A 12,250-nucleotide genomic window follows, 5' to 3' on the forward strand; every position below is an offset into this window, starting at 1 on the left:
AGTCCCAGATGAGATCTTGGATGTCACGAGGAGTTCCGTAATGGTCCGGAGATAAAGATTTATATATGGGAAGTCCTTATTCGGTCGCCGCAAGTGTTCTAGGGTTTATCGGTATTGTACCGGGACCACCGAAAGGGTTCCGGGGTCCATCGGGGGGGTCCACCTGCCCCGGAGGGCCCTATGGGCTGAATATGGAGGGGAACCAGCCCCTAGGTGGGCTGGGCACCAAACCCCCCTAGGGCCCATGCGCCTAGGGTTGGGGGGAAACCCTAAAGGGGGCGCCCCCTTGGCTTGGGGGGCAAGCCTCCCCCCTTGGCCGCCGCCCCCTCTAGATCCATCTGGAAGGGGCCGGCCCGCCTCTCCCTTGCCCCTATAAATAGAGGGGAGGTGGGAGGGCTGTCGCACCCTTCCCCTGGCGCAGCCCTCTCCCTCCCCAACACCTCCTCCTCCTCCATAGTGCTTGGCGAAGCCCTACCGGAGAACTGCAAGCTCCACCACCACGCAGTCGTGCTGCCGGAGCTCTTCCCCAACTTCTCCTTCCCCCTTGCTGGATCAAGAAGGAGGAGATGTCCCCGGGATGTACGTGTGTTGAACGCGGAGGCACCTTTGTTCGGCGCTTAGATCGGAATCAACCGTGATCTGAATCGCTGCGAGTACGACTCCTTCATCCGCGTTCTTGTAACGCTTCCGCGTCGCGATCTTCAAGGGTATGAAGATGCACTCCCCTCTCTCTCGTTGGTAGTCTCTCCATATATTGATCTTGGTGATGCTTAAAAAAAAATTTAATTTCTGCAACAATCCCCAACAAAAATCGGGGCACGAGGATTTGCCACCTCCATTACAGCATGTGGGAGAGGACGACGAGACCCCGCTGTGGATTGGAAGCTGCAAGGGTTGGATGCTGCTATGGCCGAAGAATCTTATTCGTCTGGAGCCGTCCGAGAGAACACCAATAACCACACATCAACAAGCATGTACGGGGACCACCACCCCGCCTATGCAATTACAAGCTCATGTAGTGCCGGGTGAGAGCGGCGGACAGCGTGATGAAGGGGGTGCAATAGTACTGGCTGATGTAATCGGTCCTGTAGAACAGAGAATGGATGATGAGACGGAGGTCGACCTAATGTCTTTCCTCAATACAAACGCGTATGACTGTGACTTAGATATGATGACTCAACCATATGACGAGTCGGGCTATCAGCATGCTAATGAGGATATGGATGATCTGCCCGGGCAGGAATGTCGTAGCAGGGATTGCAAAAAGTCTCTCTTCATGAAATCCTCACAGAACACGCCTGAAGATGCCGCCTCAACACAGGCTCAACTAGCCGGGGGTGGTACAATGCTTAGCCCGGGAACACTGGGGCGGGGGTTAAGGAAGGGTCTGGAAGGTGTGCCCAAGTAAAAGGAGAGGAAAAGATCGGGGAAGATAGTTGCCTCCAAACAAGCCAGAGCACATAGCAGCCAGACGGTGGATTCTGAAGAGCATGTACCCATGAAAGGTGCGGCCATGTTCCATCTCACGGGCGAGCCGATGCTATCGCCGAAACCGCTGGAGGCACTATCAGGGGATCTCAGGAGACTGCACGACCATCTGCTGTCGACTGAGAAAAGCCTACTAGCCTTGAAGGATCCAGGATATCCGACATACGTGGCTCGTGTGACTGAGGGGAAGTGCTACGTCGACACAGGGCCCGCGCAGGTGTTCTTCCTGCGGTTTGACCATTTCTTTGAGATGTTTCTGACAAGGCGGCTCGATTTTATAGTCGTCCGCCTTTTTGCGCTACATATGAGCTCCATCATGAAGAGAGAAGAAGTCTCGCAAATCTGTGTGGCGGATCCGTACTACATGCACGTGTCTTTCTTGACTCTCGGCGACTTTGAGCGTGAAACTGTTAGGGACTACCTCCAAAACTTCATGGTACAAAATAAGGACCAGGAAATTGTCCTCCAGCCTTATCATCCAAAGTAAGTCAGTTCTGGACAACCCATTCATACATTCAATCATTCCTTCCCGCTCATATGGAGAATAATTTGAGGGGGCCTTATCCGCAGCAATGGGCGCGCCGTCCTTATCGTTCTTTACCCACGAGTCTCCCACGCCGTGTATTTCGACCCTTCCAGAGACTACGAGAAGAAGGACTACACCCACATAATGAATATTCTAGATGATGCTCTCCAAGGCTTCAGCATTAGAGGTGGCCACATACAGATCAGGAAACAAAGGAACAAGAAGATGGGTTTCGCGCATAAAACTAACTTCTGCTGCATCCAGGTCCCAAAACCAAGCAAGAAAGATGGATTCTACATCCTCCATCTCATGATTGAGTTCAGCATGGATCACCAAAAGCTTCGCATGACAAGCAGAAATGATGATCATATCCACAAGTGGGTAGAATCTCATGGAGAAGCGGATTATAAACTTAGAGATGACTTCTTTCGCATCCAAAGGGATATTGCAACGATCATCATGAAAGAAGTCGTCGATGAGAAGGGGATGTTCCACCACGGCCCTATATCCCGAGCTGACATCCGAAATCGCATAGGCATGCAACGTCATGACCTCACGCCGTTCAATAAGCTAGGTTCCATCCTCGATGATATGGAGGGATGGAACTTCTAGTGATTTACAATGCCGATGATGATGATATGTGTCGGTTGAACTTGTATACTTTCTGTAGCGATGAAACTTTGTGACATCCACGGTCCCTGCCGAACTTGCATAACACTACTTTGTTAGTTTGGGTACGATGACCTGCGTACCTCTAGTTAATTAGTTTGCATACAGTATGTTGCATCTAGTTGCTAACCCTTTCTTTTTCGTGTTGCTCTAGTATATTTTGTTGCATATGATTGTACATCCTCTTGATGAAGATGCATCTCTAACAGGTACCTAGTTTCTTGATGGCGAGATGGCAGTGCTATGTCGTGTACAAAGGGAAGGTTCCGGGGGTGTACAACGAGTGGCCTGAGTGTCAGGCGCAAGTGAATGGGATCTCGGGCGCCAGCCATAAAGACATCAAAACCAGACAAGAAGGAGAAGCTAGTTACTTGAGGTTCACGGTAGCGCGAGAGAGGACTCGTAACCGCCGCCTCATGTACTGCATAGTTCCGCTCTCACTCATAGTGACAGCTCTTCTCGCGTATACCATTGTTTAGATGGATGACGTTGTAGTTGCAAGTATTCGAGACTTGCATGTATCGCTATTTTTGAGATGATAACGAGACACCACTTTGTGTTGGATGATGATTATGATGAGACTATTTGTATGTATATGCTATGATTACATTTGTGGTCTCGCAGCCATTTGTATGTGTATCATGATGACATTTGCATCTGCTAAAGATTCTTGTATAAAGCATGTTCAAATACAAAACAAATATGCAGAAAAAAATTCAAAAACTACTAAAATTAGCAGTAGCAAGTGGAGAAAAGTTAGCAGTAGCGAGTGGAGAAAAGTTAGCAGCAGTGTGACAGTAGCAGTAGCGCGTCCAGCCAAAGCGCGCTAGAGCTATTAGCAGTAGCGAGCTTCCACGAAGCACGCTGCTGCTACACTTGTATAGCAGTAGCGCGGGCGTGCACGCACTACTGCTACGGGTTAGCTGTAGCGCCTTATTAGTAGCGCCGGTTCCCGCGCTACTGATATACCTAGAACCTGTGCTGCTGCTAGGCTTTTCCCTAGTAGTGCAGGGTTGCATGCACACATAACCTCCCCTAGTTGGAGGCACCGACGAGAGGCATGGCAATAGACCAAGTCGGGGCCTCCCATAAGACAAGTGTGGCTACACTGGTCAGCTTGATTTGATGGCACTATGACTCAGCCAACAGGTGTTCAAGTTCAATTAATATCCGGTTAAACTTGAAGAGTAATGAGCTGAGCCATAATCAAATACCATGATGCATATGAACATGATGTCAACATTAACATGGATGGGAAACATGCATAAACATTTAGCATGTAGATCTTAACTATAACATCAATAAAGTCTTTGCTCTACCAGATGCAAATGAGCATGGCATATCGATGATCATAGATAGCACAAGTGTAACAAATCATATCACTTATATGAGCATAACATGAACACTAGCATCAGGAAATAATTACTATACAAGAGCATGACAATAATATTAGCAAGAAAACAATTAAACTACTAGATGCAAATGAGCATGGCATAAAACTGAGCATGGATCCACAAGCATATATAAAGCATTCACAAGATTTTAACACGCACAAAGTATTTAAATAGTCAAGTGGAAAACAGTGGCCACTGCAAGGCGATCATGCAAGTGGCTGTCATGTCTTGCTTGGGGATGTAGGATCCACCGGGGAGAAGTGTGGAGAGTCCGCGGGAAGGATTGTCGGAAAAGTTTCTCTCTCGGAGGGGGCTGATTAGAAGCAATGGCAAAATGTTCATTTCCACTGTGTGACAGTTTCGTAAAAATGATACAAAGAGAACAGGCTCGACGAGACGAAAATGTGGGCTTTGGAATCACCTGATTCAGAGTTCCGTTGAAAAGATACGCCCGATAGAAGGCTAGGGACTAATCTGTAAAACAGACATTTACAAACCAGGCCCCTGGCAAACGTATTTCCGCAAATATGTTTCCTCTTAAAACACCTGGCATGGCTGGCTAGTCACTTACAGGCGAGACCCGCGTAGACTTCTCCCTCTCTCCTGGCTCCTTTCTTCTTCCTCCTTCAGCGCCCGATGGAGGCAGAGCAGGGACGCGATTCCGACGCTCGTCCCGGCGGCCCCGGCCATCTCCGGCGGAGCTTGGACCGCCGAAGAGACCACCCCAAGGAGGCGCTTACGTCAGGGTGCTCTTCTCCCGCTGGAGAGGAGCAGGATGAGCGGGACCCTGGGCCGCGGCGGACAACAGAGAAAGGCAGGATATGGGGATCACGGCAAGAGGCCACCGGAGGAGGAGGAGTGTTGGTCCGCTGTAGGTTGGATGTGGAGGCCTCTGGTGGTGGAAGGAGGGGTGGACAAGCTTGGCCTTGCTCCGATTTAGCCGGAGACCGACGTTGGGCATGGCGGCCAATAGAGGCGAGGAGGGGCTCCGGTGGCGATTGGAGAGGTTGGGCGGGGTGCTGGGACTGAGGAGAGGAGTTTCGTGTGGCCGAGGGAGCTCAGGGTGGCTTAAATAGCCGTGGCAAAGGCTAGAGCTCGGAGGGGCACGTGGAGGGAGGGGAAGAGGTGCGGCAGAGGTTTCCCATGACGTGGAGAAGCTCCAGCGTGTTCGAGACGTCTCGAGAGCGACACAGGAAAATGAGCACGGCGATGGCAGGGCGGGCAGGTCACGGGCACGCTCGACGGCGAACCAACGACGGCAAGATAGGACGGGGCCGTGGCAGGGAAGTGATGGCACGGTCACGGGGGAGCTGTTGGCATGGCCGAAACATACGAGAACGACGAGCAGGAGAGGGGCCCGAAACAAATGACATCCAGCTCGCATCCATGGCATGCCAGGTCGATGGTTACAGCGTGAACTAGTGCACACAGTGCACTCTAGCCAGCCTAATCGTGTCCAGTGTGTTGTCTCTCCAAGCTAGGCTATCTCAGAGGTGATGGCTCTAAGAAAGACACTATGGTTAGATGGGAATGATCCTCAGAAGTTCACTGTAGGAAACTTGGCCCATATGGTGAGGTGAAATGTGATGGCCACTATGGATCAAAAGATATTAGATATGCTTAGGGTTGGAAAGACTACAATAATGTGAATTTTGAGATGATTTGGACCAAGGTTTAACATAGTTGCTTCACAACTTCCCAATCTGGTCCAGAATTAAGATCATGAAGTAGCACTCACTAGGAGTGTTGGATTGGGCTAAAACTTAGCTGAGGGGAGTTATTTAGGCGTAAGAAGACAATGTATAAATTTCATTCCATTTGGACATGCCAAAATGGTACTTCCTTCAGAAAGGTCTTCTCTGGACAGAATATTGATAAAATCCTAGAGCAATATTGGTTGAACGAAATGGGCCCAAAATTGGTGAAGATGAGTTGTACGGATAGGAGAATGTCATGGTAATGTTTCAATAAAAATGAAGCAATATAAAATATACTTGCTTCACAACCTGAAAATATTGACAGAGGCGAAGATTGGATGATGTCCTCAGATAGATTATTAGATGGAGCTGATAAATTGATGGAGAGTCATGCTATGACCACATGAAGGAGCTTGCAAAATTTCAACTCATTTGGATACTCCTAGCCGGTACTTCCTTCAACAAGATTGGCTAGGAAAATAGAGATGAATTTTGGCATGAGGCAATGATTTGGATGAGAGATGGTGGCCAGAAAGTTTGGGAGCAATCAAGAAAAGATAGGTGGCATTTCCTTCACAAAAGGCCACTCTTGAAAGAAATGAAGAATGAATATTGATGAATTATTTTTCGGTTGGGAAAGAAACGTTTGGACATATTTGGGGCATATATGATCCAAACAATTTATGAAAATTATTTGGGAATTTTGAGAGAGACAGAAATGTAGGTTGCTTCACTACCTAGGGCAAATAGGGTTAATCCTTTAATATCAAAAGGAATATTCCCGATAAAACAAATATTGGGATAATCCCAACACTGGAAACACAGGGTCCGAATGAAGCAAGAAATATGTACCACAAATATCTTCTTAATATTACACAAAGTGTAAACGGGGTCACAAATATCTTCTTAATATTACACAAAGTGAATCAACAAATATGTACCACAAATATCTTTGCAGTATTACACACAATTAAAACGGAGTTCGAATGAATCTACAAATATGTACCACAAATATCTTCACAACAAGTGAAAGAGGTTCTATAAGACTCATTGTCCCTAGTAGGTAAGATCATCGCCTGATTTGCGTCGCGGCGATAAGTGAATGGGTTTGTCATCATCATTCTTTTCTTCCTGAAAGATGAATGAAACAATTACAACGTCAAAATTGTGTACCAAGATACAACAGTTTCCTTACAACAATTGAACATTTGATTTGATGTCTGTGCATTAGTGGCAACACCTCCTGCTATTATGCATAAGGAAGCATAAGTACTACTATATTCCATGATGTTTTAAGGACAAATTGTTTTAAAAGACAATGGAATGCAAACATGACAGCACAAATAATATTGTCAGATTAGTATGTTATGTTTCATACAACCAGAGATGTGATCTGTCGAAATGGATCAATGTTTTAAAATATAACAACTTCACCATGAAAGAAGAAACCTTTGCATAACAATGCACAGCATATACTGTTAACCAAAAGGATAAGATCAATACAAATTACACAAGCTGTATCATAGTTTTCATCTAGGTATTTACATGCCGCTCTCCAATATGGAACTCATGGTTGGTGCTCCCTAGGTTGGGATCTAATGAAAGGCAACCTAATGCTTAGTATTGCTTGACGGTAAATATCACAATACCAAGCATATGCAGCAACTATGGATAACACCTTGTAATGAAATTGCAGTGCGCATCAGCTTTGGGGTGCATACATAAGCAACCGATCTAAGTTTATTTGATAGCTCTTTAGGCAGGGATGAGTTAACTACAGGTTGTACTGTGTCAATACAGTGATGAGGCAGTCGCCCTTGCATAAGCTCTATCACGTTCAGTTCATCCTTGATTTTTACAAGCTGCTGTTGCATAGATCCTACTTACCGCATGCATCGATCCAAATAGTACATGTGATCTCAAGGTGTTCCTAAACCCTAAACACTACCCCTCGATGAACTGATCGAACCTGCATACATCCAATCATGCAAACATACCTGATCTGAACTACCACCAGATTAATTAAGCAGGCTCACAGATACAGGATTCAGATTGCCTAGCTGAATTCTATTGAACTGCTGGCTAATATTTGGATACCAAGGCTCGGCAAATTGATGTGATCTGAAGGTGATTTGTATGTAAACGGTAAACCCAACCCCTCCAGGAACCGCTCGAACCAGTGAAAAATCGACCGAATTAATCCCTTAACAACGTATAGCGATAGGCACAGCTACTATCTCCAGATATGGCTTAACGGAATCGTAACACAGATACCTAAATTACCGCGAGAACCGGATGGAGGAACACGCAGGATTCCCAAACCAGAGCACGGAGCTTACCGAACCCCCGGTCGCGCCGTCGCCTCCCTCAGCTACCTGCACCGATAGTTCCGCCATCCCCGCGTCCCGGCGCCGCTTCGCAAGCGAGGACGTCATCGGTCCGCGGCGCGCCCCAAGCCCCGCGCGCGAGGCGGCGATCGCCCCGGGCTGCGGCGCGGGCTGCTTGTTGGAGACCATGATGTCGCGTCGCTTGGGATTCTGATGAGATCTGCTCGTCGGCGTGTGAGTGATGTAGATGGGGAGGGTCCGGGGGCGGAGGAAGCGAGGAAGTTCGGAGGGGCGGAGAGGACGAGGTATATCGCGGGCGGAGAGGGCGGGGGAGTCGGGCGTGGCGAGGGGCTGGTCCGGTGGGGTGGGGCGTGGCGTCGTGCGGTGCGTCGCGCGTGAGCGGTATTCTTCTGGGAAATTGTTGGCCGGCCGCGTCCGCCGCGGGCAACCGAATCCATTTGCGTCTCGATCGATTTCAGCAGCGGCCAGCCAGCCAGCCACCCAGCCAGCAGCAATGGGACGGTGCAATCCACCATCCTCGTAGTGTTCGATTCGATTCGACCCAGCCCGGCACAAAAAAGGCCAAACGACTTGAAAGAGAAAAGAGATCATTTTTTTTGCAACGAATAAACGACAAGATGTTCTGAAGAGCAAGCATGCTGAAGAGCCCATGTACACCCATGAGAGAATGTTTGCGTACAAGTGTGTAACGCACCTTCTTATTCGGCCTGTAATCCACCCTCATTTTCGGCCTTCGAAACGGGCCCTGTTTCAGAGTTGAGCAGACCACCAAGCTGCCCTGTTTGTCGGCCTTGAGATAAGATAGTTGGGCCGTAGAGAGAAGGAACCACTGCGGGCCATCAAGGCCACAAAACGCAACTCATTGTCCTCCGTCTCTTAAAAAAAAACCTCCCTAGAAAAGGTCAAAGCAGAAGAAGAACAAACATGACATGAGATTTCTGAACAATAAATAACTTTGTACACAAGACGAAATTAATAGACCATAGAGAAATAATTTACCTGAGCAATGACTGATTCCAATTCAACTCTTCCACAAGATCCAATGCTCCACTTGCAAGCAATCGCTACCATTCTGATCCCGTCAGCAATAGTAGGGATTTGTATTGACTTCAACATAGACAGATAGATAGATAAAGAAGCCTTGAAACAGGAGCGCAGAAATACAACTGCGACCGAGTTACTTCCACCATTGAAACAATGCAAAAGAAGCGGCAAGACGCCCACTGAACGTTGTGTCCGAGATCTCTAGGAGGGCGCCGATGGTGTTGAGGATCGATGGGTAGAAAGTGTCCCCGAAGGTAACCAGACATGCAGCTAGCTCTTGGGTTTCTTTCGGTGCTGTGAAGCTCTCTTTTCCCTTTTTCTCCTTCGGTTTTCAGGTTCTGGTGCTGTAGGAAGTGTTTGGTTGTGTTTTTGTTGCTTTTCGAAGCTTTTGGTGTGTTGAGTGGAGGATCTGCTGCCTGCTGCTAGGGGAAGAAGAACTTGTGATATCTTTACGGTTGTACTATCAGGTTTCATTTGGGAGAGATCAGGCCACAAAACAGAACAAACTTTCCATAGTAAGGAGAATTTCTCATCAAAAGGAAAAGAAAAAAGTAAGGAGATGATGAGGAAGAGGAAGAAAATAAACTAGAGAGGTACAGGTAAAGTTCAGAAAAACAGACGCACAAGCGCGCTATTACACAGGCGGAACAACAAGAGTGATAAGCCAGAAAGAGAATAAGCAAGAGAAATGGTGCGAGCATAAAACCATCTAAATGATCCCAGAGGAATGGTGCGAGCATGTCCGTTCTATCTGTATAGCTGCTCCAAATCTTCTCTCCGTGTAAAACGAGGTGGAGGTGAGCCAGTGGATCCTTGACGCTGTGAACCATGCACGCCGGCGGCCGCCTACGGTATGTAAGTCGCCGGCCACGGGTCGCTCTAGTCCTGGACGGTCACCGTCCTAGCAGTACGTAGACGACCGCGGCGTGCTCATATATAAGCAGTCTCGCCATGCATAGACCTGCAACTGCTCACGGGAGGAGGATCAACTAAAAGGTGGATTGGAAAGCTCACTTGCAATTTGCAGCTCTAGAAACTCGCCGCCGGTGCGTTAAGCGCCTCCCCCTGTTCGTCATGGTGCAGTGAGATACAGGAGATGTCCTCGCCCACGGAAAGAGGAGCTCGACTAGCCCGCTGCTCCACGGCCCCGGTAAGCTCCTCGCTGAGACACCTATATATAGTAGCGGAAGCACCCGGCTAAAATAGGCACCGGTGCTTTAAAAAAATCCGGTTTATTTTTCTAACCACTTCCTTAAGCATCTCTCATTGTACAAGGCCTAATGACCGTGGCCAATCTTCTATATATATTATTAAATGTTATATACAACTATAAAAAAATCAAACTCAATAAATCATACTCATTTTCAGTTTTAGTGATCATATTAGTAATCCGAAGATTTATGTTTCACACAACTAAATATCATTGAAATATATTACAAAAATTTCCCGCAACAACATGCAGGGTATCATCTAGTATAACTATACTATAAAGGATTTTAGAATACACACCTCATAGGGGCGGCCGCGGGGGCGAGTGACCTTTGTGATGTCCATTTCGCACGGGCGTGCCGCAGGCTCCTCCCTGGGGCTCTCCGCACCGCCTAATCTGCCAGACGACACACATCCGAGCGGCGTGCCTCGGGGGTCGATGATGGGTGGACCACGGGCGCGGACTAGGGCCACCTCATGTGGTATTTTTTGGTGGAGACTGCATGTGTTTGCGGTCTGGCATGTTGTCACATCTACGACGTGCCGGCAAGGTACGCCTGTCGGCGTCTTTGCCCCGCGCCGGGCTAGTCCGGCCACGATAGACAGGGCGTGCGTCGCACGCCGTGTGCACGAGGTATCCCACCATTGGAATTGTTTGCTCATGCCAACCTGGTCATGCGCCACGCTTGCAGTATCGGCTCGCGCATGGGGCAAAGTTGTCGGGCCTGTTGGCCCGATGCTAGGGTGGTTCGCCCGTGGCAGCCGTGGTCTGTGTCATGTCGGTGTGGCTTGCGCATCGGACAAGCCTATCAAAATCATTGGACTCATGTCGGGTTGGTTTGCTCGGGATAGGGCTTGGTTTCGCCGGCAGGCTAGTCCGAGAAGGCCAATCAGAAAACCTAGCTGCTCGGCGCGTCGATAGGGTACAGAGGATCATCATTGAGTCTCCTTCAAGGCTTTACATGGAAGACCCGGCTTCTCGGCATAGGCCACTCGAAAAGTGAAACCAAGCTCATTGGCGAGACTATAGGGGACGAGTTGTTCGTCCTAGCCGCCTCTTTTGCGAGTAAGGAAGGAAAAAAAATGAATGATGTCTTCCCTCAAAATAAACTTTTTTTATAATGAAGAAAAAATTAAAATGATGTCGGAACATTTTTACATAATGGAACCACTTTGAACATAGAATAATTTTATGCAAAAAAGAACACATTTTTTTAAACAACAATGTTTAAACAACCTTTTGCCAAAAAAATTATTTCTATTGGGAAGTAAAGAAAATCTGTCATGTTGAGCAACTCAGCACGGAAAAATTATTTTCCCTGTAAATAGAAAAATAAATGAGAGAGTTGTGATTGCGTGCATCTAGATCTTCACGGGGCCGTGATCCATATCAATGAACTTCCTTTTGTCTTAGAAAAAAGGGATGTGTGAAAACAATGAAGAGGCATCTTTAACAGGGCAAATGTATTCTCACAACGTGGTGTGTAAAAGTTGTACAAGAATGCTATGTCGACAAGAACATCCTAAAGCTGATTGGGCCACCATGTTTGTTAAAGTTTCCACAACAAGTAAAATATCAATAGAACATTTTCTAACAATATTAAAATCATTCCACGACCAATGTGGCAAGCGTTATAGAACCAGCCTTATTAGATAAATTATGTCAACAAAAATAAAATAATTATTACACATAACAAAGGGGAAAGAGATGGTTGTTTTCAAAGCCAAATTGACAAGAAACTGAGGTAAGCGGCACCACTCCATCTATACCTAACATTCGGGATTGAACATCAGTATATAGCAAAATAAATGATTTGGTATTGTAAATGCTAATATAATTTTTATATAAAGTTTGACTTGAGACAAAGCTAATAT

The 12,250-nt window shown here is 47.2% G+C and overlaps 1 protein-coding gene and 1 long non-coding RNA gene across 2 annotated transcripts; both read right to left on the bottom strand.

Moving 5' to 3' along the window:
• Window positions 1-6,607: 6,607 nt before the first annotated feature.
• Window positions 6,608-8,773, bottom strand: LOC147977542 (uncharacterized). Its single transcript, XM_048705245.2, has 2 exons — window positions 8,114-8,773; window positions 6,608-6,905 (listed from the first exon to the last, which is right to left on the bottom strand). Exons 1-2 carry the CDS (start codon window positions 8,771-8,773, stop codon window positions 6,831-6,833), a joined length of 735 nt encoding a protein of 244 aa, XP_048561202.1. The 3' UTR covers window positions 6,608-6,830.
• A 42-nt stretch (window positions 8,774-8,815) lies between these two features.
• On the bottom strand, window positions 8,816-10,373 carry LOC125542280 (uncharacterized). The gene is made up of 2 exons (XR_007297848.2): window positions 9,122-10,373; window positions 8,816-9,014 (listed from the first exon to the last, which is right to left on the bottom strand). It is a non-coding gene; the product is annotated as an uncharacterized LOC125542280 (long non-coding RNA).
• Between the last annotated feature and the right edge of the window lie 1,877 nt (window positions 10,374-12,250).

The sequence above is a fragment of the Triticum urartu genome, chromosome 3A (assembly GCF_056163025.1).
Source record: "Triticum urartu cultivar PI428250 chromosome 3A, HENAU_Tu73, whole genome shotgun sequence".
NCBI classification, from domain to species: Eukaryota; Viridiplantae; Streptophyta; class Magnoliopsida; order Poales; family Poaceae; genus Triticum; species Triticum urartu.

What these genes read in the sequence shown, in the direction of transcription:
- LOC147977542 (XM_048705245.2), bottom strand. Translation starts at nt 8,773, where the DNA reads ATGGGCTCTTCAGCATGCTTGCTCTTCAGAACATCTTGTCGTTTATTC. An exon ending in ACGGCGCGACCGGGGGTTCG is followed by an intron (nt 6,906 to 8,113) that starts GTAAGCTCCGTG and finishes TTCATCTTTCAG; the next exon opens with GAAGAAAAGAATGATGATGA.